At 41.0% G+C, this 23,873-nt stretch overlaps 1 protein-coding gene across 3 annotated transcripts; it reads right to left on the bottom strand.

Annotated features, from left to right (window-relative positions):
• Window positions 1-99: 99 nt before the first annotated feature.
• csf2rb (colony stimulating factor 2 receptor beta common subunit) lies at window positions 100-22,687 on the bottom strand. 3 transcript variants are annotated; one of them, XM_031901093.1, is made up of 14 exons: window positions 22,497-22,687; window positions 18,547-18,671; window positions 16,998-17,127; window positions 15,803-15,963; window positions 13,528-13,676; window positions 11,114-11,285; window positions 10,622-10,787; window positions 9,320-9,477; window positions 8,487-8,611; window positions 7,736-7,922; window positions 5,698-5,782; window positions 4,907-4,976; window positions 2,813-2,898; window positions 100-1,224 (listed from the first exon to the last, which is right to left on the bottom strand). In XM_031901093.1, the coding sequence occupies exons 2-14, from the start codon at window positions 18,620-18,622 to the stop codon at window positions 471-473; spliced, it is 2,319 nt and encodes a 772-aa protein (XP_031756953.1). In that variant the 5' UTR covers window positions 18,623-18,671; window positions 22,497-22,687; the 3' UTR covers window positions 100-470. The 3 variants fall into 3 exon arrangements, with proteins under 3 accessions (XP_031756953.1, XP_012816950.2, XP_012816951.2); XM_012961496.3 differs by having other exon boundaries at window positions 5,698-5,785; window positions 22,497-22,685; XM_012961497.3 differs by having other exon boundaries at window positions 100-1,221; window positions 5,698-5,785; window positions 22,497-22,684.
• Window positions 22,688-23,873: the final 1,186 nt, after the last annotated feature.

Genomic DNA, 23,873 nt, shown 5'->3' on the forward strand with positions numbered 1-23,873 from the left:
ATGTCTATATTTCCAGGATGTTATATATATATATATACACACACACACATACAGGTATGGGATCCGTTATCCAGAAAGCTCCAAATTATGGAAACGCCATTTCACATAGTCTCCATTTTATTCAAGTAATTCATATTTTTTAAAATGATTTGCTTGTAATAAAACAGTACCTTGTACGCGATCTCAAGTTAGATACAAAAATATACATAGAAACAAAGTAATATGCCGGCTATAAGTGATTGTTAGTATAGACAAATCCAGCAATAGCCAGTTAGTCTATGCAAAGAAAATAGCAGGTTATATTTTCTATGTTTTAGGGAACCCCAATCTCTTTATACTGTATACAATGCTATTGTAAAAAATACCCCAGTTGTACATGCTATTTCACAAATGCATTTCTGAATATAATAGAGTAACAGGAGCTGCCTCTGTAAGTTTTCGAAGTCCAATGATATAATATGACGAGGGCTTCAGGTTTGTGGCAAAGCAAAGTAACCTCGTTGCATAACTTTAAATGCTTTTACAGCATGCGGAGGTAAGTCTGGAATTATCTGCTGCTCTTTGTGCTCACTGGGTTGTGCCTTCTTTCCTTCTAATTTCTCCTGGCTTCCCTTGAGTCCTGGGAAAAAGCAATAATCCCCTATCTGCTTCAGCACCAGTGGCCCAGTACCATCTGGTGTTATTACCAGAATTGGCCCTTCCATGGGTGCATGTGAGGGTGAGGGAACGGGAATAAAACTGTTACACTGCACATCGTGGCCCTTCTGAACTTGATTTTCTGGTGGGTGAAAAGATGGCTGTGCTCCCATCCCAAGTACATAACCAAGTGGTTCTTGAGCAGACATAGGCCGGCAAGATGGTGCCATTTTCCAGGGATCGCCAAAACTTTCACCTTTGGGTCTTGGAAAAGTAAAATATTCCGAGCTGTGTATTTTCTCGCCTACCAAATCTGACATTGAATGAGCACGGGTGAACAACAGGTAGGGATTTTTATGTTGTTGTTGTTTGGTTACCTGCTCTGCTGGAGTGTTATGAGGCAACCCAGTAGTGTTACATCCCTCCCCAGTACAACTCTGATCACTCTGATCTTGTATAGAGCGCTGGTCCTCTGCCATGTCTTCTGTAGGTGAGGGAACAAGACTTGCTTCCATTTGGGTGCAATTGGCCTCCGTTGCTGTTTTTTCTGCATTTTCTTCTGTGTCCCAAACCTTTTGTGCCTGACTGCTTCAACAAAGAAATAGGTAGATTTGTTAACAATAAAATGAGTAAGGCTGCACCAAAAACAAAATCCATTTTAGGGCAAAACAATATTTTTAAAAAATGGATGCTATGGATGCTAGCTCAAATTGCTGAGCCCACAATAATCTTATTCATACAGTAAATGCTTATTTACAAATTGTGGTGAGAATGTGGGGTTCCCTTAGTGCAGTGATCCCCAACCAATGGCTTGTGAGCAACATGTAGCTCCCCAATGTTTCTCCCAGTGGCCTCAAAGCAGGTGTTTATTTTTGTATTCCTGGTTGGGGCAAGTTTTGGTTGCATAAAAACCATGTGTACTGCCAAACAGAGCTTCCTGTAGGCTGCCAGTCCACATAGGGGTAACCAAACAGCCAATCATAGCCCTTATTTGGCATCCCTAGGGAAATTGGCATTCTTGTGTTGCTTCCCAACTCTTTTTACATTTCAATGCAGCTCATGGGTAAAAAAGTTTGTGGATTCCCACCATAGTGGGTTGTGTCATTAGCTGCAACTGACTCGTCAACAGTGACCAGACTGCAAAACTATGTGCCCCCAATTAGCATGCAACGTGGCACTAATTTAGACACTATTTTACATACATATTGGTGCATTATGCACAAGTTGCAGGCGTCACAAGTTAGTGTGTGCCCACAATCACACTGTTATTGTACAAAAGAACTGGACTGTGGTAAAAACCTGGAGAAGTATAAAGCCCATCCCAAAGTGGCCATGGAAAGGAATATCCAACTGACCATTCATCAGATAAATCGGTCAGATATGAACAAAATATGGCTAATATGTGGTAACACTGCATTGATATTAATGATATGCCCATGGACCAACTGGTCAGACAATTTGGTGGAAGTAAAAGTAAATACAGTATTTCTGAGTTTTTATGTTGTTGGCTGATGCAATTTTGTGCAATCTCGTAGCAGACAGGAGATAAAACTGATGAAGGAATAATGGCTGACAGCAAGCTTGCTGTACTGCTGCTACACAGCCTAATAGAATGACTTTATAAATGAACTCAAGGAAAGCAGCCAGAATTCTGCCTATGGCACTGTATTAACCACTCATTTAATAAGGCAATTGAGCTTTGCATCAGTTTGCCTGGTCTATATCTCAGCCTTAGAAAGTATTTACCCCACTAGGGACTTGGTGGATTCCATGTTTAATAACAAGACATGCTTTCTTAGCACTTAAAGTGAATATTTGAAGTGAAGGCAGAAAGTACTGTTGTTTACTTAGTACATATTTGTAGCCATCAATGTTTCAGTAAATTCAGGAAAATTTGAGACAAGTGACTGAATTAAGGTTTAATTTATAATATATAGGAACTAATATACTGAAACTGTTTACCCAAGAATGAGTTTAGAAGGACAGACATGAGGACCTCAATTGAGGCATCACATAAGGGGGCTATCTATAGTAAGGGCAGTCAGGTTATACTTTGCCCACAAATTTCCTACATTTCCCTTTAGGGAGTTTTCCATCTGTCAGTTTTTAAACAGATCAAAGCTCTTTTCATATACATAATCATAAAATGTGCCCTCTGAATCTTATTGTATATTACCCTTGAGGGAAGCAGATGCAAGGCCTCTCTTCATTACCAGGGTATTCTTCACTGAAGTATGTGAATTCACCTGGATGCCAGAGCCCCTTCCAAGGAAAGAAACACGGTTACGCTATTACCCATTCAGGCATGTATCCAATCCGCTTACAGGTATGTTTTCTATAAGTGCCTCATTTTCTAAGAATTGTTATGTGCAAGTCATCAATCATGTATTCCATGAAGCTGTGATTGCAAGCTACAGTGCATCTGTACGAAAACCCGAGGTTGAGCGGTGGAAAACTCAGTACTAGGTTAAAGCAGTTGAAAAATATGATATGATGAAATAATGTCTTTACAAAGTGATCAAATTGTCTTAAATTGTCTTTCAGAATTTATTTTTTCCTCCTCTTCCTATTCCACCCTATGAAATGGAAAATATCTCTCTGCAGGTTACTGAGTGCAGAGAACATGTATTCTCCATATATTTGCATTAATTCATATACAGTATATATATAAATATATATATATTTCTCCAAAAGTTATGTGCACTCCAGCGTAGATGAATTAGCTTTATTAATAACTTACATCATAGCTCAAACATCATCGATGTTTGAGCTATGATGTAAGTTATTAATAAAGCTAATTGATCTACGCTGGAGTGCACATAACTTTTGGAGAAATATACAAGGTACAACTCTATGTAGCACCCGCTCATTTTGCCTAAAGGATTAATTAAAGGGAGTGCGGACCTATTGGTGTATTATATATATATATATATATAATGAAAGTGGTCACAGTCATATCATATATGCACTACACTAGGTCAAAAGTGTTTTTGATGTGAAAATAGTATATTTAAAAAGAAGTTAAGGAATGCTTTGTTAAAAGCATTGTTTAATATAGTTACACAAATTAACTGGAAACTCACTATGTACAGGTATATGGTGACACATGAATGTTAAAAAAGGCATTTTGGATATACGCTGCATTACTTTGTTAAAGGTATTGTTTGATATAACTATACAGATTCACTGGCAATATATTATGTATAAGTAGTTGGCTTGGGATAAGTAGTATAGTTAATGGACATGTGAGGAGATTGGTTGTCAATAATTGTCACATGGTATAAATGGCATGTTTCACTTTGTATTATTTAACCTTGAAAAAGGCCCCAAGCAGGAGCTGAAGTGTTGGTGAAATGTATGGAATAAAGCACAGCGTGTAGATCACTTTCATTGTATGTATTACATTTTTTTTTGGTTCTGGGCACCTGTTTTAAAGGAGTGCAGTAGTGATGAGCGAATCTGTTCCATTTTGTTTCGCAGAAAAATGTGTAAACGTTTGAAAAAATTTCCAAAATGGCGTCATTTTTTGACGGACACTCCAATTTTTTGTTGCGGAGCAAATTTTTATGCAGCAAATTTTTGCACCCGATTCACTAAAAAAATCCACCAATGGTGAAATGGGGAAATTCGCTGAATATCCATGCCTGGCTAAAAATTTCGCTCATCACTAGAGAGCAGCTTTCACATTATTTATATATACACATGTGTTTTGTGCACACAGTAATCAATCTATCTATCTATGTATTCACTAATTAAATGAATGGATGAAAAGGTAATTTATTTCAGTATCCAATTCTTGTGGCTCTTCCATTGTTCTGATCCTATCTTAAAGCCTTTATTTCCCAACCCTCTTCATTATTAACATTGCCATTTTATGTCTGTATACAGGTATGGGATCTGTTGTCCAGAAACCTGTTACCCAGAATGTTCCAAATTACAGAAAGGCTACCTCCTATAGACTTCATTATAAGCAAATAATTCTAATTTTTATAAATGATTCCCTTTTCTCTGTAATAATAAAACAGTACCTTGTACTTGATCCCAACTAAGATATAATTAATCCTTATTGGAGACAAAACAATCCTATTGGGTTTAATTCATGTTTAAACAATGTTTTAGTAGACTTAAGGTATGGAGATTGCAGAAAGACTCCTTATGTTCAAATTGCAGAAAGACTCCTTATTCGGAAAACCCCAGGTCCCAAGATTCTGGATAACAGGTTCTTTACTTGTACCACTGCCAACATATCCTTGCTCCTTTCTGTACTCACCACCTGATAATTGCTTAGAAGCTTACTCTTGCTGGGGTTTGGTAACGAACCTTCCCACCTTTTTTGGGATCTGATGAAAAGAATGACACATGTGACAGTGAAAGTTAAATTTTGTCAGTAGATGTTAGTATAACAAGGTCTTAAAGTTGTTATTGTGCATTATTCTATTCACAGACACTTATAAGAGGGTCACCGACTGGAGGGCTTATGTGAAAAGAAGAATTGCAGTTTTCTGTAAAGCAATAGTGCAGCACCATTCAAATGGTTTAGTAAGACAGGCCTGGGCTGGCAATCTGTGGATTCTGGCAAATGCCATAGACAGTTACTACTTATTGGGCTGGTGGATGGATCCTTGAGTCTCCATGTATTTGCAATGACAGGGCCTATTTTGAATCTGAGTTCAGATCTATAGGATCAGCCATTGCCTTTTTCAAATACCAACAGCTTTTTGCAGGTATATCCTAGCCCTGTTGCTTCAGCTTTTCTTGAATGAGCTAAAGTCTTGCAGATTGGGCTTCCCTGTTCAGGAAGAAGGTAAAGTAATCCATTTTGGGTGGCTGAATGGCTGAATAGATGTTGAAGGAGGCCAAAGAATCCCACAAGATATCAGAAATATTAATCAGCAAATAAAATAAAAGTTGACAGTTTCACTATATGAAAACACTGTGTAACACAAACAAAAGCTTTAATTAAATTAAACACAAGAAAAAACATTAAAGAGAAATGACTGGAGGGAAAGGGAGAAAAGCAAAGACTGAAGTAATGATCCAACATGGCTGGTGAGGACTCACCTCTTGATGAGTTTATAGCCAATGCACAAACAGGCCAGCAGCAGCAAAACACCTATTGGTGCCACAATGAAAATGATCTGGCCATCTTCTGAAAGAACAACATAGGTTATTTAAACAGCTTGAATGGGCCAATGAATGCTTTTCTACAGTCTGAAAAGAAATCTTATTTGGGGTTTTATACAGAACCTTCTAGGTCAGCATTGTCAATGATATCTTCAACTGAATGAGACCTACAACCTAATGTGTTACTGTGGTTTTATGACAATGGAAGGTGTCAAGAACAACCAATGAGAACTTAAATAAAACAGGAAAAAAAGGCACGCCATGATGCCTGTATGGAGCAAATACTTTTTAGACTAGTAAATCTCTAGTTAATCAATGCTTAGTGCTCTGAGGCCTTATTGCTCCATAATGGCCTGACACTGGGACTGAGACTTGATAAACAGGGGCACTTGAGTCTAGGCAGATAATTTCAGGATCACCACATCTTACCTTCATTTTGTATCTGGCCCTCTAAAATTATAAAGAATCATGGGTTGCACTTATCTGCTGGCTCCTAGAAGGTGTTCCTATAGAACAGGGATCCCCAACCTTTCTTACTCATGAGCCACAAATGTAAAAAGACTTGGAGAGCAACACAAGCACCATAAAAGTTCATGGAGGAGCCAAATAAGGGCTGTGATTGGCTATTAGGCAGCCTCTATGCACACTATCAGCTTACAGTCAGGAATTCAAATATAACTACCTGGTTTGGGGGCACTGAGAGCAACATCCAAGGGGCTGTGGAGCAATATGTTGCCCCTGAGCCACTGGTTGGGGATCACTGCTATAGAAATTAGCTCTGTGTTCTCATTAGAGTTTGATGGCAGGCCAATCTAGGGTAATATTTAGAAGACGCCATGTTCTCTGTTGTCCAGTTCATGCTGTTATACTATTTTACAGTTACAGCTCCCAGAATCATAAAGAAGGATCTTCTATGATCCTGAAAGTTAGTTAAGGGGTAGCCAAACACTTGAGCTGGCAACCTGTAGCCCTTACAGGTCCATCATTGTCCACTAATAGCTCATCTTCACCCTGAGTCCTTCCTATTATTTATGTACAAAAATTCTTGTAAAATGGGAGTTCATTTTACATGTTTTCTTCCATTGTAGCTCAATGAAATGACCTTTTCCCTGGCAGTGGTAGACTCAGAGGTGAGTAAAGGTGACCTGCCACCCAGACATAAAAAGCTGTATAACAAAAGTCCCTTGGAAATTAAACATGAAACCCAAGTTCTTTTTTTTAATTAAAACATCAGTACCTGTTATAAACAGGTCTAAAAATCTGGGTTGTCAATCATGCATTGCCTGCCCCGCCTCTATGCCTCAGGTATAGAGGAGGGGCAGTCAATTACTTTCACTTTCCATCCAGCACTTTCTAGATGTCACATTCCTCCTCCCTCCTCAGTCTATAATTGTGTATAACATTAAAGATGCTTTTGAATAGCAGGGCATTTTATGGCATAAGCATTTTAGTTGTAATGGTCACTTTTGACAGCTGTTTGCCATCAAAATAGCTTTCTATCTAGGCAGAAAGGGACAAAGGAAGAATGGAGGCCCAGTTGCAAGCCTTGCATAATAACTGCACAAATCAATACAAGTCTTTGCCCCTATTGGTATCTTACAGAATTTATTTCACTTCAGCAGCCATAATTAGCAACAATATAGTGCACCCAGTAATCATGGTGAAAAACTATATCTTCAAAAGTTAATTATTCCCCTTAAAGTGTATAATGAGACAATATTGTAAATTGGCTTCCTGTCTGTAGTTCAACAACAGAACCGAAGGCTGGAAATATCTTATAAATGATTAAACAAGCCAACTGTGGATTGTAATAGAGGAAGGAGATCCACTCATACAAAGCCGTGGGGGGGGGGAAGAGTAGTGAAAAATTATTAATATATTAATGGGACATATTTGTGAAAATAATTGGACCAGCAAATAAGCAAAGGCAAGGAGAAGAGGGAAATAGTGGAAACAAAGGGCCACTTCATTTTACTTTTTTCAGTCTTCCAAGAATTTTGTTGGCTCCAGTCGCTCCAGGGACCCTTAAAGATCCCATCACTTCTTGCTCGAACTTTGGCTATGTAGTTGCTCGATTCATGGAGGTCGGAGCCCTGTATGTAATATTCTTGAAGATTACCAGAAACATTGAGCAGAGAGACTGAAGGGCACTCTGGATCACCCTGCAGAGGTAGAAGGAAAATCATCTTAGTAGGTGGAATTGTAAGTCTGAGTTTAATAATCCAAATGGGAGGAAGGCACAGTCAGGGTATAAGTGTTTCCCTTGATAATTATAATGAGAGGACTCCACTAATAATGTAATATATACAGTTACCCCTTCAGAGTGTAAGAGTTCAGTGCAGGAGGTGGGGCAAGAGTATTGCAGTGTGCCTAGCCGTGGAAAACCACGTGTTGAATTACACAAACTGGGCTCGATACGGGAACACATGGTCAAGGAACATAAGATATTTCATTCCTTCAATGAGGATTGTTAGGTGGGGTAGAATTCCCAGATCATTGTGCAAGCAGAGACTGGTTACCTGGGGGAGCGTGCTCAGTGATAAAAGTAGGGCTTTAATGGTACTCATTTTCCTCCATGAGTAACATGCCATTTCTTTATATTGTGCTGGTGTAAGATTTTAGTACAACTGACATGTAAATGTTACCATTGCACTAACCATGGCACAGGTAGGCTATATTCAGGGCGTAGCATGTCCTTAAAATAGAAAATTATCCAGAGGACGTACCTGCTTCCAATAACATAGCTGGTAAGTGAGTGGTGTACTGGCTGAAAGTGGAGCGCTCCACCTTAACATGAATGCAGAGTCTGCATACGCCTCTACTTTGAGGTTCCTTGGTGGCTGAGGCTGGACTGCAAAACAGAAACAGATGAAGATTCCTTTATGCAGTTATAATATTCCACCAGTTGGAGACTAAGGCACCCAAAATGTGTTTGTAGGGAAATGTTGCTAAGGAATCACTGCATATTAACATACACAGCTGCATGCCATAAAACAAACTATGTTTGCATTCAAAGATGCAATTATGCAATGGTCATAGGGTGCTCTCCCCCCCCCCCCCCCCCCCGGCAGGTCTCCCCAAAATCTGGCTGAAAATTAGCATTAATGTGATCCTCGGTCCAACAACACCTATGCCAGTCGTCGTTAATTTGATTGTTTGACCTTGTTTGGACATACTATTGGGAAAATATCTGCTCATTTGGCAACCTCATGTATGGCCACCTTTTCCTGGCTCTTATACTCCTTATCATAGCAACCAGTCAGTGTGTAGCATTCACTGGTCTTAGTAGTTGCTATTGGTTACTAGAGTTGGAACAAATTTTTAACCTGCTGTTACATTTGCCTGTGCCATTGGTTGCTATACCGAAGAGCTACGCCAAAGAGAGTCCACTGCAGTGATTGGTTGGTAGGAAACCCTTTGGCCTATTCTTTCATGCAGGGAGGTCTATCCCGCATTCCTGCATCAGAACTTTATATCTCATTAACTGTATATGTCTGTTTTATAGGATTTGTTTCCCTTATATAAACATAAAGACTCACTCTAAATAAGTGGTACTCACCGGTTTCACTGGGTATGAATGTCTTGTCTTTCACCATGGGTCTGACTTGGATAGAAAATGATCTATGTGCTTGTTCAGGGGTGAGAGCCACGGTGCAGCTGTAAGTTACATATGGTGCATCAGCTTTAGCCTTTTTATTGGGCACACATACATTCTCCCTATAAATGAAAGAATACATTTTAATGTTAAAAAACCTACTTAATTGTTAAGACATTCATATGTATGTGGTCTGGAAAACAGATACCATTGAAATAATTATATATGAACTTAGAGTGTGAATATGTAATGTTTTACCCATGTTTATGAGAGTTTCCTCTTTATACTTCCATTTCTTTACACAGTCGGGTTAACTGGCTCTTAATAAAACTGACTGCAGTGTTCATGATTATGTCTATGGCATAGAAATTCAATTGTTAGATCCACTGGGGCTAAGACTGATAATTAAATGATCTCTGTAAAACTTGGGTGTCAACCTCCCCAAACCAAATGTTTGCAGGTTATTGGCCAGGCCTTCATAACCCAACCACATCCTATTATTCCCCAGTCACACCCTATTACACCAGACCATACCATTTACTCTGCCCAGTGGGGGTTTATAAATATGGGAGACCTCGTGACACTATGTAAGTAAAGAATAATAATAATAATAATTAATAATAATAATAAAACATGTTTTCTTCTCTACAGAGACACACAGGAACAAAGGAACTAGGGGTTTTCCCCACAAATTCCAATGTAGGAGATATGGTCAGTCCTCTACATTTATAAAGGAGCAGACAGGGAAGGGGTCGCTCAAAGGGAAGTAGAAAGTTACTTTTGTTATAAATGTAAGTGTCCCTCATACCAGCAGTTTGTATAAGGTTTCAGCAGAAATGAAGCTTGAACTTTGCTATGGATTTTTGATGGTAATATGGAGTGAATTTAGAATAGACAGTCTACTAATAATAGAGTAAAGGTTGTGTTTATGTAGGTACTAACTAACAAGTGTGTGTAGTTGGTACAGAGCAATGTGCATTACATATTGTATGTAGGGTTGCCACCCTCTCTGAAAAAAAATACCAGCCTTCTTATATTTTTATATTTTTTTTTTTATTATTAACATTCACATCAAGCTAGAATGAGATTGAAAATAGGCCCTGGCAATTTAAGTACGCAAAGGCCAGTACAGACCCCCACGGGCCCAATATATAATATAAAGCAGTGATCTATGGCAGCATTTAGCCCCTCCTGCATTTTGCAGAGCTTCCAGATTGTATTCAGCAATACATGCACTGGGGTATTTCACACTAGCAGTAAACTCACCGGACAAAGGCATTATGGGCCTTACTCTTAGCCCCTCCAGGCAACTCTCTGTAGTACAGAGCATAGGAAACTGACAGGGTGACCTCTTTGCGCACCTCCCAAGTGCACCTCATATTTGATAAGCCATTGTACTCACACTGCAGGTTATGAGGGGCTGCAGCATCACCTGTGGAGAAAGACAATTATTTATGAAAGACGGAGCTACTAGTTCGTTCTTTTGTTTTGCTTCTAGAAGCTAAAGCTGCCCATGCAAGTGGTTATCCCATGACATTTTCCTGCTTGCCCTGATCACCAAGTCATATTTATAACCAATTTAGCTACAGGAATGGATACTCGCAGCTTCCACTTCCTGATCAGGTGATAGAGATCTTCCTCTAAGCTGTCATTCTAAATGTCATATCCAATCAGTTCTGAGTGTAAATGTACAAAAAGTCACTTTGTGTCAAGTTGTAAGGAGTTGACTAATATGTGCTGTTTTAAATAACAAGATACCTCCAGGGATTTTCAGTGTTAGCTTTTTGCTCCATTTGCTCCAGGAACCCTTGGGGTGCTTTCCTTCCTGGGGCAGAGCGCGAACTCTGAAGATGTATGTGCTCCCTGGGACAAACAGGTGGGGGCTGAGACTCACATTCAGTTCCTTCATCACATAAACAGAAGCTGAATCCTGTGGGACAAGAGAACACTTATTTCAGTGGTGACAATAATATACAAATATGTTGGTGTAGAAGTTAGTGTTGAGTGTTATTTACTCAAACATTTAACATCTTTTTCTACTATCTTCCATTCTTAGGTTTCTAGCTGTCATAACCAGTGTCAGACAGTGGGGGGGCTGGGGCCCACCAGGGCTGCCACTTAGGGGTTCCCACACCCCTTCCAGGGTGTCCTGCTCCAGTCATTAGGTCCAACCGACACCACAATCCCCTCCCCCTGCATGTACCTTGTATTGGCCCTTGCGGCCGCGATTCAGGGGGTCAGGGGCAGAATGCCCAGGGATTCAGGCAAGGAGCGGGTCTGGGCTGGCATGAGGGCCAGAGCCCACTGGCTTTTTTTAGGTGTCCTGTTGGGCCAGTCCAACCCTAGTCTTAATAATAGAATATGCCATAGAACAATGCTAAAAGTGTTTTTGGAAGTTTATCATCAACGTGTATTATGTCGTACATTTCTTACTGACAAGAACAAGAATTATTTATTGCCCACAGTTATAGACATTTGATTCAACAACCCCGAAGAAGTTCATGAAGAATTGAATGTCCGTTTCGGTGGCTTTACTGATACTGAAGATACTGATTTATAAAACATTCTTCAGATGATAACATTCAGATGGTAATATTGGAAATAATGCAAAGTTTGTATAGTATTGTAGTATTTAGCTGGCTGGTTAATTTTTTAAATCAAACCTTTGGTTGCTATGCATTCCTGCACTTGCTGTTATGATCGACATTGGCCGAATGTCCCAATATCAGGTGACTGAAACACATTTACCTAATTGTATGGCAACTGCTCTGCATAAAGTACCCACCATTGTCATTTCATCCTTGTTGAGCTAAATGCACACAGTGAGACTGAAGCTACTCCATGTTTGGTCCTTGCTAGACAGATAATTAGATTACCAGTGTACAGATAATCCCTCTGCATAATGGACTCAATGAACAAAACAGTCACAACAGAGGGTGAAGGGAGGGGATTATATACTGGTTATCTAATTACCTACTTTGCTAGATCCAATCTTGGGCCAGCTTTAATCTTCTGATTTATATAAGCTCTAGTCATTAAACTCATGTTGAAAAGGGGGTATACTGTCACTTTAAGTAACCACAGAAGAGTGGTAAGAGTGTGTGAAATAGCCATCAGGGATACATGTTCATAGAAGTTGAGAAAATAACACTGGGTTGGGGAATAATTCTACATTTCCCACCCCATGTCCACAAAGTCACCTTCATTCTTCCACCAGGCTACTTGTGCTCATCCATTTTGCTCACATATGGCAGCCCCCAAGGCTGTTAATCACAAATAACACATAGCAAAACCATGTGAGGTTAATGCGTTGCTTTACTACAATAACATTATTAATATTTATTAGCATATATAACTGAACTAAAGCATAAAGTACCCACCATTTTCCTGTATTTAATGTAACACAAATTCATGACACATTTAATGAAACTTCTCTATCCTTATATAATTCTGCACTTGCTCTCTATAATGGGACGGAACACAAGGTGGGACTATTCCCCAAGGGCACATGGAAAGCTCCTTGTGGACCCAGGCAGCAGCTGCCCATCCTGACCACACAAACATTTTCTCTCCTATGCTTCTACCAAAGCCAACCATTTACCTCTAGAAAGAGTAGAATGACAACAATATGGCAGTGTACAAAATAGAGAAAAGGAAGGAAAGAAGGAAAGGGGAGAAAAGACAGAAGAAAGGGCAAAGAAGAAACAAAAGGGGAGTGAAATGAAGAAGGTAGCATTTAATCGAGGATGAAATGACAAAAGGAAGAAAGAAGCAAACTGAATGAGGAGAAAACATGTTTCCATGTGTTATAAATGTGTAACAATACCTGCTGCTGGTTAGTTACACTAAATCTGGACAATTGACCAGTACAGAAACTCAAGCCTCCAGCCAATGGGAAACTGACTAATCAGTATAACCATTATTCCCTGATTCCTTCCCACAGCAGAACTGTAACTGGGAGACTGACTTTTCACGTTCTGAGGCAATTCAGCAGGACTATTAGACTTTATTTATATACCCCCAGTTTCATTCATAGTTGCCTTGATTTCTGCAATCAGAATAGTTAGATATTTACTGCTAAACTCCAACAGACTGAATAGTGAGAACTGTATCTTAGTGCAGGCTGGTTGGTACACCCCTCAAGAAAACACCCTCTCCCCCCCTTATTTTACCTTCCATGCCTCCCAGCCCTGCCTTCGGTATACAATCTGGTAGAACATGGTCAAATGGAAGTCAGAGGGGACAGGGCTCTTCCAGCTCAGAATGACTGTTCCATTTTCCAACTTGTGACTCACAAGCCCTTGGGGAGGGGACGTCCTGACTGCAAAAAATATAACAAAATCACAAACATGTTAAAAATAATTGTTAATGGCCTTGTTCTTGGATACAAGTTTTGTCTGTAAATTCTATGAGGCTCATATACTATCACGTACATCAATGTGATGCTGTCAGTAAAATTTACAGTCTACACTGATATTTTTCTGCAGGATTGCGATGAGAATTGCACTGCCATAGCCTTATGGTTGGTTGCTCTCTGTACAGTATATAAGCAGATTTAGAGGTTTTCCCTACTGTAACTATGCCTGTATAACTCCACTCACTGGGTACTTTTGGCTGGTCTTTTTTTCTGTAGTGACAAGACCATGTTCTCAGATGGCTTCTTATATGAGGGATTTAAGAGGTGGTACATCCCCTTCTTAAACATGAGTTCTGTGAATAGGGCTTGTACTGAATATACTTTTTTCCTATTGTTTCCATCATTAAGAATCTGTGGTTTATATTATTTGCATACAGTGAAACTGAAGCTACTCCATGTTTGGTCCTTGCTAGTGTTACAGACTGTATGCTTAGGAGCCCTGAAACTGCCAAGAATAACCCCTTAGGTAAGGCAGGAGAGTCCTGCTGACCCTGGTGTTCACCGAAGCCCTTTTGGGGCCCCCGGGATCAAAGTCAAGGTCAGGCCAAAGGTCAGTGGCAGGCAGCAAGGATCATAAACCAGGAGTCAAGCAAGAAGTCAAAACCAGTAAATCAGATACAACTGGAGCTTAGCTAGGAACCAGGAAGTCAGGACCAGCTTGGGCAAGGAAAACAAGCAAGTTAGCACTTTTAAGGTTTGAATTTGGCGCCAACGTGACGTCAGCAGCAGCGCCGAGAGGCATAAACCCTATTGCGCATGCGTGTGCACATTTGTCAGGAGTGTGCTGTACAGGAGGAGACTGGGGACTGGCGCATCTGAAGGTAGGAACGTGCGCTGATCTCCCGTTAATCCTTACAGCAAGAAAGATAATTAGATTACCAGTGTACAAAAAATCCCTCTGCATAATGGACTCAATGAACAAAACAGTTGCAACAGAGGGTGAACGAAGAGGATTGTATACTGGTTATCAACTTACCTACTTAGCTAGATCCAATCTTGGGTCAGCTTTAATCTTCTGATAATCTTCTGATTTACACAAGCTCTAGTCATTGAACTCATGTTGAAAAGGGTGTGTACTGTCACTTTAATTAACCACAGAAGAGTGTAGCAAGAGTGTGTGAAATAGCCATCAGGGATACATATTCATCATAGAAGCCTGAGAAAATAACACTGGGTTGGGGAATAATTCTACATTTCCCACCCCATGTCCACAAAGTCACCTTCATTCTTCCACCAGGCTATTGGGCTCATTCATTTTGCTCACATATGGCAGCCCCCAAGGCTGTTAATTACAAATAACACAGTAGCAAAACCATGTGAGTTTAATGAGTTGCTTTACTACAAAAATACAGTTTTTTTAATTGTCTTTCAGAAAAAAAAATGTGTTCCTGGGACTTTTAATACTCCCTGTGTTTGTTGTGTTACACTCGGATGCTAAGGAAATTCATTACTAGGATATATCTGATCCGTCACTTACAAGTGAGTAGTAGGCAGGTAGCAGCCAGCAGTGCAAAGGGACGGAGCTAGATATCAGCAAATTTAGCAGCTTGGTTTTTATTAACGTTTATTAGCATTTATAACTGAAGCAAAAGGTTCCGTGTTCAATCACATAAGTACTTTTCCTTTGCCCCAAACTAAGAACCTCTGTTGAATTCTTGTGCTCATTGTAAGAAAATAAGCATAGCATAGCAAAGAATGGGACTAATTTGTATGCAATAAAAAAAATAATGAATTAATTACTTTTAACAAAAAAGGGAGAATTTCCTATACACATCAGAGCATTTCAGTAAGTGGTCACTTTAGATCGAAAGAAATTTTAGCAACAGAAAATTAAAATTGAAATAACTTGAGTTTGGGTGTAACATGTCCTCCCCAGGGCCCTTATGGAAAGCCCTGAAGCCCCAGGTTATTTGCCCCCTATTGTTACACCACTGACTACTCAGGTACTTTCTCTTACATGAATAGGCTCTTCCCCTATTATTTCTACCGAAGTTCTTATAAAGTGTACAAGCCTTTGAACCTCTTCTTACCTTTTAGGGCTGGTACAATGGTAACCCCTTGGTGCACATCTCTCTCCGGTAGGAAGGTGTAACTGTCGTTCACGTTGATGATAAAGTCGGAATTTATATTACAGCTCATTCTCAGTTCTGGGCCCTCACCTTGCTGGAATGGGACACACGGAGTTCTGGTGCTGGTGAGAAGGGATGATCAGTTCAGTTCAGGTGAAATTCCTCAGCCCCGATGTCCAGGTAAAAACTCTGATGCTTAGCAAATCTGGGGCAAAGTGATTGCTTCATACGTACACAATAGTGAAAGAAGTGACTTTGCACCAGAAGGACATCGCACCCTTTTATACATGTTGGTGTCTTTCATTCTGCCATATTGATTTTAGAAATATAAACTCTGTAAGGAATTACTCATGAAAAGGAGTCACACTCAGCCTCAGCCCTACTTTCAAATGGCCACGCTCAATACATTATAGTTCCAGAATGGCCAATTAGATGGAAAGTCAAATTGTAATATTATATTGTGTGTGGGAGCAAACAATCTCATAACCCAGATAATATTAGTTGATTGGATTCCTAATTGGTAAAACCTCTGAAGCATTACTCCTTCTGTATGTGGATGATTTGGTCACAATTACATTTTTCCTTGATTGAATTTTTGGTTCAACCTCAGTTACCAACTGTCACAGTATATGCGCCTATCCTTTATTTAAAGGAATTCAGCTAGACACTGTTATAATCAAAATATAACCCCCCAGTATCCAAACTAATACAGGTATAGGCTCTATTATCTGGAATGCTTAGGACTGCTGGATAAGGGATATTTCCAAAATTTGGATCTGCTAAAAATTATTTAATTAAACCCAATAGGACTGTTCTGCCCCCAATAAGGGGTAATTATATCTTAGTTGGGAAGTTTCAGAAGCAAGTCACTGTGTTTTTTGCCCATAAAGCAGTGGGTTTTTTTTTTACCATTACGCCACCATAATTGTGGCTGCACAGTGAGTTGCGTCAAACAAGATGGAATTGCACTTACTTTTTGACTTGAATCGGGTGCAAGTTAAGTCTGTCATTGTCAGAGTATGGGTTGTGTCACTCTTAGAGGGGTCAGACCAAACAGTATATTAAGAGCAAACAGGCCAAGGCCCCGGGCGCTAAAGAGTTTGTGCAGCATGTGGATGTTTGTTGCCCTTCACCTGTATAAATGTTTATACTGTACCTATGTAGGGTGTTCCAGTGATAGAGGCTCATGGGAAGAAGCTTGCGAGCTGCCGCACTTTCTCTCCATTCGCACCTCCAGTGAGTATAATAGTCATTGACACAGTTTAAAGAGTCGAGCAGTGGAGACCCTGTGTGCAGAAAGGGCTTGGTTAGAAAACAGACTCCTAGTAGGAACCTGTTAGTGGACTTTTCTCTTACTTTACCATAGTGGTAAGTAAACAGCAGTTGTAAATACAGAATTTGCTGGGTGCCAAGATGCATCATGCAAGCTGGTCTCAACCAATAACTATTAATTATACCATTTCCCATTCTGTCTTCTCCCCAGCTACTGGATTGGATGCACATGAACAAGGCTAAAGTAATGCTGGACTTCAAAATAACAGTAACTTGGGGTGATCATCCTCTTCTTGTGCACACAAACTATTTTAACCTGGATGGTTGTCTTCCAAGCTGTAGGTGGAGGCTTCAGTATTTAATGCAGCAAAAGGTTAAAGGCTGCACATAAGAGACTATAAGTAGTTACTGAAAGTGAAATGATGCTGAAAAATAGCAGTATGCTGATTTTCTGACTGGCAAAGGGCACCCACTACAAAGCTTTAGGCTTTGGCATAAAGCTGCCCAGGAGCCTGGTGGTGGAGGTTGGAGGGGTTGTCATGCAACACTGGGTGGAGACACGCTAATGGCTAACTAAAGTTCAATAAAGAAATGGGCTACAAATGTTGTACATATTGTTTTGGGGTTCTGCACCACCCCAAAGTGACAACCTTTAGCAGGGAAAATCTGTGCCACCAAAGATGCCCCCAGTAGCCCCCCATCTTCTTTTCTGCTAATTCACTACACATGCTCTGTGCTGCTGGCACTTATATGAGCTTAGGGACCAAGGCACAGTATATTGTATATATATATATATAGAATATAAATGTCATAATACAAGATTGATTAGTAACTGATTCAGATTCACATTACATGGCAGCTCAGAAACCAGTGCAGTTAATACCAATTATTTCTTCTTGATAATTTGCAACAACCCCTAAGCTTAGCTTCTCAGCAGTTGCCCAGAGCAGACTGAGCATGTGCAGTGTCACTGACACTTTTAACAATCCAAGATGGGGAGCTCCTGTGCACAACTTTGAAGGCCTTGGTCATTACTGTTACAGGGATGCAGAACATCTAGGCAGGTGCAGACATTTTCCTACATTTCAGGTGATTTCCTTTTTATAAATAGGATAACCTTACTCAGCAGGCATGACATAAACACCACCCTTGCTGGGGCCCAACTTTTATTTAAATTGTTTTATTACTTTTAATTTCACTTCTCCTGGACTAAAAAACTCTGAACGCAATGTGTAATCCAAGGACATCGAAATGATTTGTTTCCACCTGAGGCAAAGTAATGAGGAGCTCGGTACATGATGAAAATGATCAACCAATTCAGCTACAAGTGCTGACAGCAGGAACATGAAGAGGATCGTCTATCCACTGCACAGACATAGGGAAATAGGGAAAAGTTTCATTCTGTTGTAGCATGGTGCCAACTATATACAAACCTTGAATCAACTGAACAAAGAGATGGGAGTAAACAAGGACATGCAGCTGCCAGGTAGCACTGGGGCGCCCCATCATCAGCAGAGTTCTGTGTCAGGTAGAAAGATGAAAGCTTACCCATCACCATCTGTATAATAGAAACACAATACATAACTACCTAAATATTAGAAACGCTGACATGGAAACTCAGCCATAGTATCTTTCTGGGTGAAGTTCTCAAGATACTGAACCTGCCTGCACGTGGCTGAGATTCCTGTTGCAGCTGAATTATAATCAAAGAATTGTCAGTTTTGATTTCTATGCCATACTAATACATACTGATACTGTTGGCTACTATGTGCTTTCCTTTCAAGTTGGCCCTGGCTGATAATGTTTACCTCTGACTCGTCCCTGCTAACCACCTACATCAATATTTCTTGTGAGACATCAGCACTCTGAGCATTCTTCATTGATATTCTTCAATATGCCTGATGCAGTGTTAGGCCTACGGCACACATGGCACAAGGGGTGGATTTTGGACAGAAAATGCAAACATGAGCATTTGTTGGTAGAAATGTGCTCCTTATGTGCAGTGACAGGTGCATCATTGTAGTTGCTCTGTGCATGGGACAGGTGTGGGAGGGATCGATGAACAGGTGGTAGAGAAGACATCACAGGGCTCATGTCAGTTACAGCCCCCAAACCTTATCAACTGTCAGTTGCACATAAAACCACTTTTTATTATTGCCACCCAGTTGAGGGTAAAAGCACCTTCATTAATTATAGCAATGAATAATGTCAAAATGTGCTTTTCCCACCTCCATATAGTTGTGCTCAATGCGTTTCCTGATTTCTGTTCCAAATCAAGCGCATTGACACATGGGAGCCCAGAAGCTGCCACCAACTCCTGACCAAGCGGTAACTCTTGGGTTCCCTTTGTGTCCAGCGTCAATAGGCACAGAACACTTGCGCCTGAAGAATTGGGCACAGACGCCACTCACACACTGATTACCAGAATCAACACCAGGTGGACTGGTATAATATAATATTTATAATAATATTAGCAATAATAATATACAAAAAGCATAATATTGGGCATGTGCGCAAGTCTGCAGAAGCCAAACTAAAACCTGGCGAGATCTTTATTCTTTGAAAAACCATGCTCATGGGAAAATAATCCTGCGTTAAGAAAACAAAATGAATCAATGCAAGCAAACCAAAGTGACATTATGATCTCGGTTGTGTTTATTTCCATTGATTAACCTTAACCCCACGTACAATCCCTAAAAAATCTACCCTTTAATGTCTTTTATTAAATCCTGTATCTGCAAATAACAAGGATGAAAATGTTGCTGAATTTTAATTCAAAGAGGAACTAAATCCCTGGTGTTGCAATGTTATTGCTGAAAAGATAGGTATTGTATTTCCTCTAAATTGCAGTGAGTCATTTATTTATAAGATACAGAAGATACACAAAGTGCCATGAAAAGTCTCATTGAAATAACGAGCTGTGCCCCTTACTAAGGATTCCTTTTACCTGTGCTTATTTGTTCTGAGCAGAACAGAGGTCACCCAGCTGTCTGAGCTCACAGCATTGCACTGCAACTTGTCATAAAGGCACCAAAACACTCAACACACAACCCCAGGCTTCTGGCTAGGGTGATGAGTATTTTTAAAATCTACCTGGGCCACACACAGCCACTTTTATGACATTTCACCCATTTGTTTATTATTTTTTTTTTGTTTATTTACTCCAGTTTTGTCACCTGGCACTTTTATTTCCACATTTTTCCAGAGGATCTGAGAAGTGTGCCCATTAGGCTCCTTCCCCCCGGGAACCCGGCCTTGCTAAGGGCACAGACATTGCTGGGACCACTTCTGAGGTTCACTTCTTCCCCCCTTCTGGCTGAAGAGCGGTGGATATAGGACCCCCCAGCCTTGCAGCAAAGGGGGTCTGCCCCAGAAAGTTTTGGATAAATGGGCCCACTGTTGTCTTCAATTGAAGGTGGGCCTGAAGACTCTTTATCACTGCAGGCTTTTTTTAAGGCTAGTCTACTGCATAAATTGGAGTGTGTTTATGCACTTTGTTGCCCTTTGGGTGATTTGAAGCACTGCTCCTTCTTTAATACAAAACAAAGGTCACCCAACAGTAGTGCGGCCCCCAGTGGTGGAGTGGGATAAAGCATTGAACAGGGCACCTCACCCTGATGTCCACTTTAGGTGAGATTTGAGTTGAATAATTATTTCATACCTTGGATATTCTAAGTACGATAACAGAGAGTCTGCAACCATGTTATGTGCAGATAAAATCTGTTTTGGGGCAATTTCTAAATTGCCAGGACTGGAGAATACAGGAAGGCTGGTGCTCCTATTTAAGATAGTAAAAATGATATAAATAAGCATTGTTCAATCTGCAGCCATTTGCATTGCAAGCAGGCCAAGTGCCATTTGTGCCATTTGTGCCATACCCTAAAACCAGCCCTTATGATATGTTGATTGTGACAAACAAAATTTTGCCCAATCACAGGAATTTACTAAAAATAACCAAAGGCTCATTTAACAAACCAGCACAAATCCAGTGTCAAGGCTAAATCATGCATTGCATATTTTTTTTTCTCAAAACACCAATATTCATTGCAGCAGGTTCCAAGGTTCTGATGAAACCCAACTGGTGAAATGTGTAAGATGCCAGGGAAGAAACTCGTGGAAGGAACACTGGCAAATGGTGCTTACTGTACATATAAGGAAGACTTTTGCTATTAGGTTGCATATATATGTACATATGCATATATAATATGTCTTTAACGTTATACCATAGTTTTGCTATAAGTCTTGTAGTTAATGCCAGAAGCACTAAGTACAGGGCTTTGCTGCTCTAAGGACATATATATATATATAGAAAATGATAATCGTCCGTAGCCAGCACACCCTTCAATACTTTGTCAAAAATTTATTGAAAACATATTGTTTTTAAAACCGACGTTTCGGTCCTCATTAGGACCTTTATCAAGACACTGGAGGGAGCAGAGACCAGTGGATCGGATACAAACTCAGGCCAAGAATCAGCCCCATTTGGCAGTAGCCATTTAACAGTTACTGTGATAAAGCAACTTTTTTGTACTCTGAAGAAAAAAATCTCCCCTTCCCCATTGTAACTGCAGGGAAAATGGTACAGAAATTCCAGTCTTTGTTTATTTCTGTGCAATGTTATGAGAAGCCAGCCTGAAATTCTGTTCTCCCGAGGTAACTGACCCCTGCTGCGAGGGCAATCAAAGCCAGGACCCTTTTTAATACAATATACATAGTTGGCCCCAAGTCCCCCTTGTAAGAGCTGCGTACTGTCTGTATCCATACAGAATAAACTGGGCATGCTCACCAAAATGGCACCCCATTGGCCCAGCAGTATTAGCTGTGATTGGTGCAATCACAATTCAAGGTCGGATAGATTCCTACAATAGCCTGCTTGGGAAGTCATGTGACTGGCCCCCTCTGAAAGTTGCCTTTGGTTTAACAGAAAGAATCAAACCTTGTTCTGCATTTACGACTGGGGCGGCTCCCTTACTTGCTGTGGGCTGCCAAAGATTCCACTTTTTAGTCTTTTTTATACACAAAGAAGATCCCAGAGACTGCCCAGCTGTAACCATCACAGTTGTACCCACATGTTCCAGTGACCGGCAGTAGCAGCGCCCAGCCCTGGCATCCTCCTCAGGGTGGGTACCATTGTAATTCTGAAAAAACTGGTAAAGCTGAAGCTACAATAAAGAGCCTCATTCCCTAAAGGAGTTATCTGAGTGTCCTGCCCTATGTCCACATCCTCATGCAGCTCAGCGCCATTACAATTACCACTAGCAACCAATACCAAACAAAATGAAGGTGGAGAGAAGCGGACAGTACGCCCAGTGCGCCCTAACCCAACTGCTTTTCATTACATTATCCCTTAGAATTCTGGCCATAATCTTCCCACTGACATTACCTGGTTCCATGCCGCCGTGTTGTTGCTCTGGCCGGCTCATCACGAGTGCCTGGAGGCTACACAGAAGCTGGTGGGAGCCTGCATGTCAGCCTTTCCTGTGTGTTGTAAGAGATTCTAGGAATAGAGAAGTAGCTCCTGTGTGTGTGGGCTCTATAGGATACAGATGAAGAAATGGAGTTTCAGCTAGACGGAAGGGAAATTCCTTATGTTGGACTCACACGCACGGACTACACGTCTGTAAAGCTCTATGCCTCTCTAAGAAAGGTTTGTAGCAAGGAGCTCTGCCAATACTTACAGCTGGAAGCCATTTGGGGTTGGCATCTGCCAGTACTTAAAGCATATACAGATCAGTCATTCAGAAGTTTTCAAAATGTTTACACTTTAAAGGAGAAGGAAAGGCAAAGTCACTTGGGGGTGCCAAAATGTTAGGCACCCCCAAGTGACTTTAATCGCTTACCTTGTACGCCGGGCTGGTGCCCCTGTTAGGAGAAAACTGCACCAGCCCGGGGTAGCTGCGAGCGTCTCCTCTTCCTCCTTCCTACTCGCGCTGCTGTTTGTCTGGGACAGGCGCATGCGCAGTAGAGTGAGAAGCCGACTTCTCTGTTAAAGTTCCACTATTCACTCTACTGCGCATGCACGCTCAGCGCTACAGGAAGTAGGAAGCGTTCGCTGCTACCCCGGGCTGGTGCTGTTCTCTCCGTACAGGGGCACCAGCCCAGGGTAAAAGGTAAGAGATTAAAGTCACTTGGGGGTGCCTAACATTTTGGCACCCCCAAGTGACTTTGACTTTCCTTCTCCTTTAAGGGCTATGGCACACGAGGAGATTAGTTGCCCATGGTAAATCCACTCCGTGCAGCCCCACGCAGGCTGATGCTGTGCCTTTCGATGGATCTAGAGCAGGGGGTACATGACAGCAGAACCACTTTTCTCCACTTGGGTAAAAACGCTGGCATAGGAAAGCCTATCATCCGATCCATGGACCCCTAGCCTATAGCCCTTACTCAGGACTCTTATCACTTTAGCAGTCAAAGACATTACACAAACATTTTCCTACTACTGATAATCTTAACATCACTACGTCTGCCCTACTGGTGTCTGCCCTACTGGTGTCTGCCCTACTGGTGTCTGCCATACTGGTGTATGCCCTACTGGTGTCTGCCTTACTGGTGTCTGCCCTACTGGTGTCTGCCCTACTGGTGTCTGCCCTACTGGTGTCTGCCCTACTGGTGTCTGCCCTACTGGTGTCTGCCCTACTGGTGTCTGCCTTACTGATGTCTGCCCTACTGATGTCTGCCATACTGGTGTCTGCCGTACTGGTGTATGCCCTACTGGTGTATGCCCTACTGGTGTCTGCCCTACTGATGTCTGCCCTACTGA

The sequence above is a fragment of the Xenopus tropicalis genome, chromosome 4 (assembly GCF_000004195.4).
Source record: "Xenopus tropicalis strain Nigerian chromosome 4, UCB_Xtro_10.0, whole genome shotgun sequence".
Classification (NCBI taxonomy): domain Eukaryota; kingdom Metazoa; phylum Chordata; class Amphibia; order Anura; family Pipidae; genus Xenopus; species Xenopus tropicalis.

Coding starts and splice junctions, on each gene's coding strand:
- csf2rb (XM_012961496.3), bottom strand. CDS start 18,622: ATGATGGGGCGCCCCAGTGCTACCTGGCAGCTGCATGTCCTTGTTTAC. Junction 10,788..11,113: donor AACACTGAAAATCCCTGGAG/GTATCTTGTTAT, acceptor CTTTCTCCACAG/GTGATGCTGCAGCCCCTCAT. Junction 5,786..7,735: donor TTCTTGGAAGACTGAAAAAA/GTAAAATGAAGT, acceptor TTGTTCTTTCAG/AAGATGGCCAGATCATTTTC.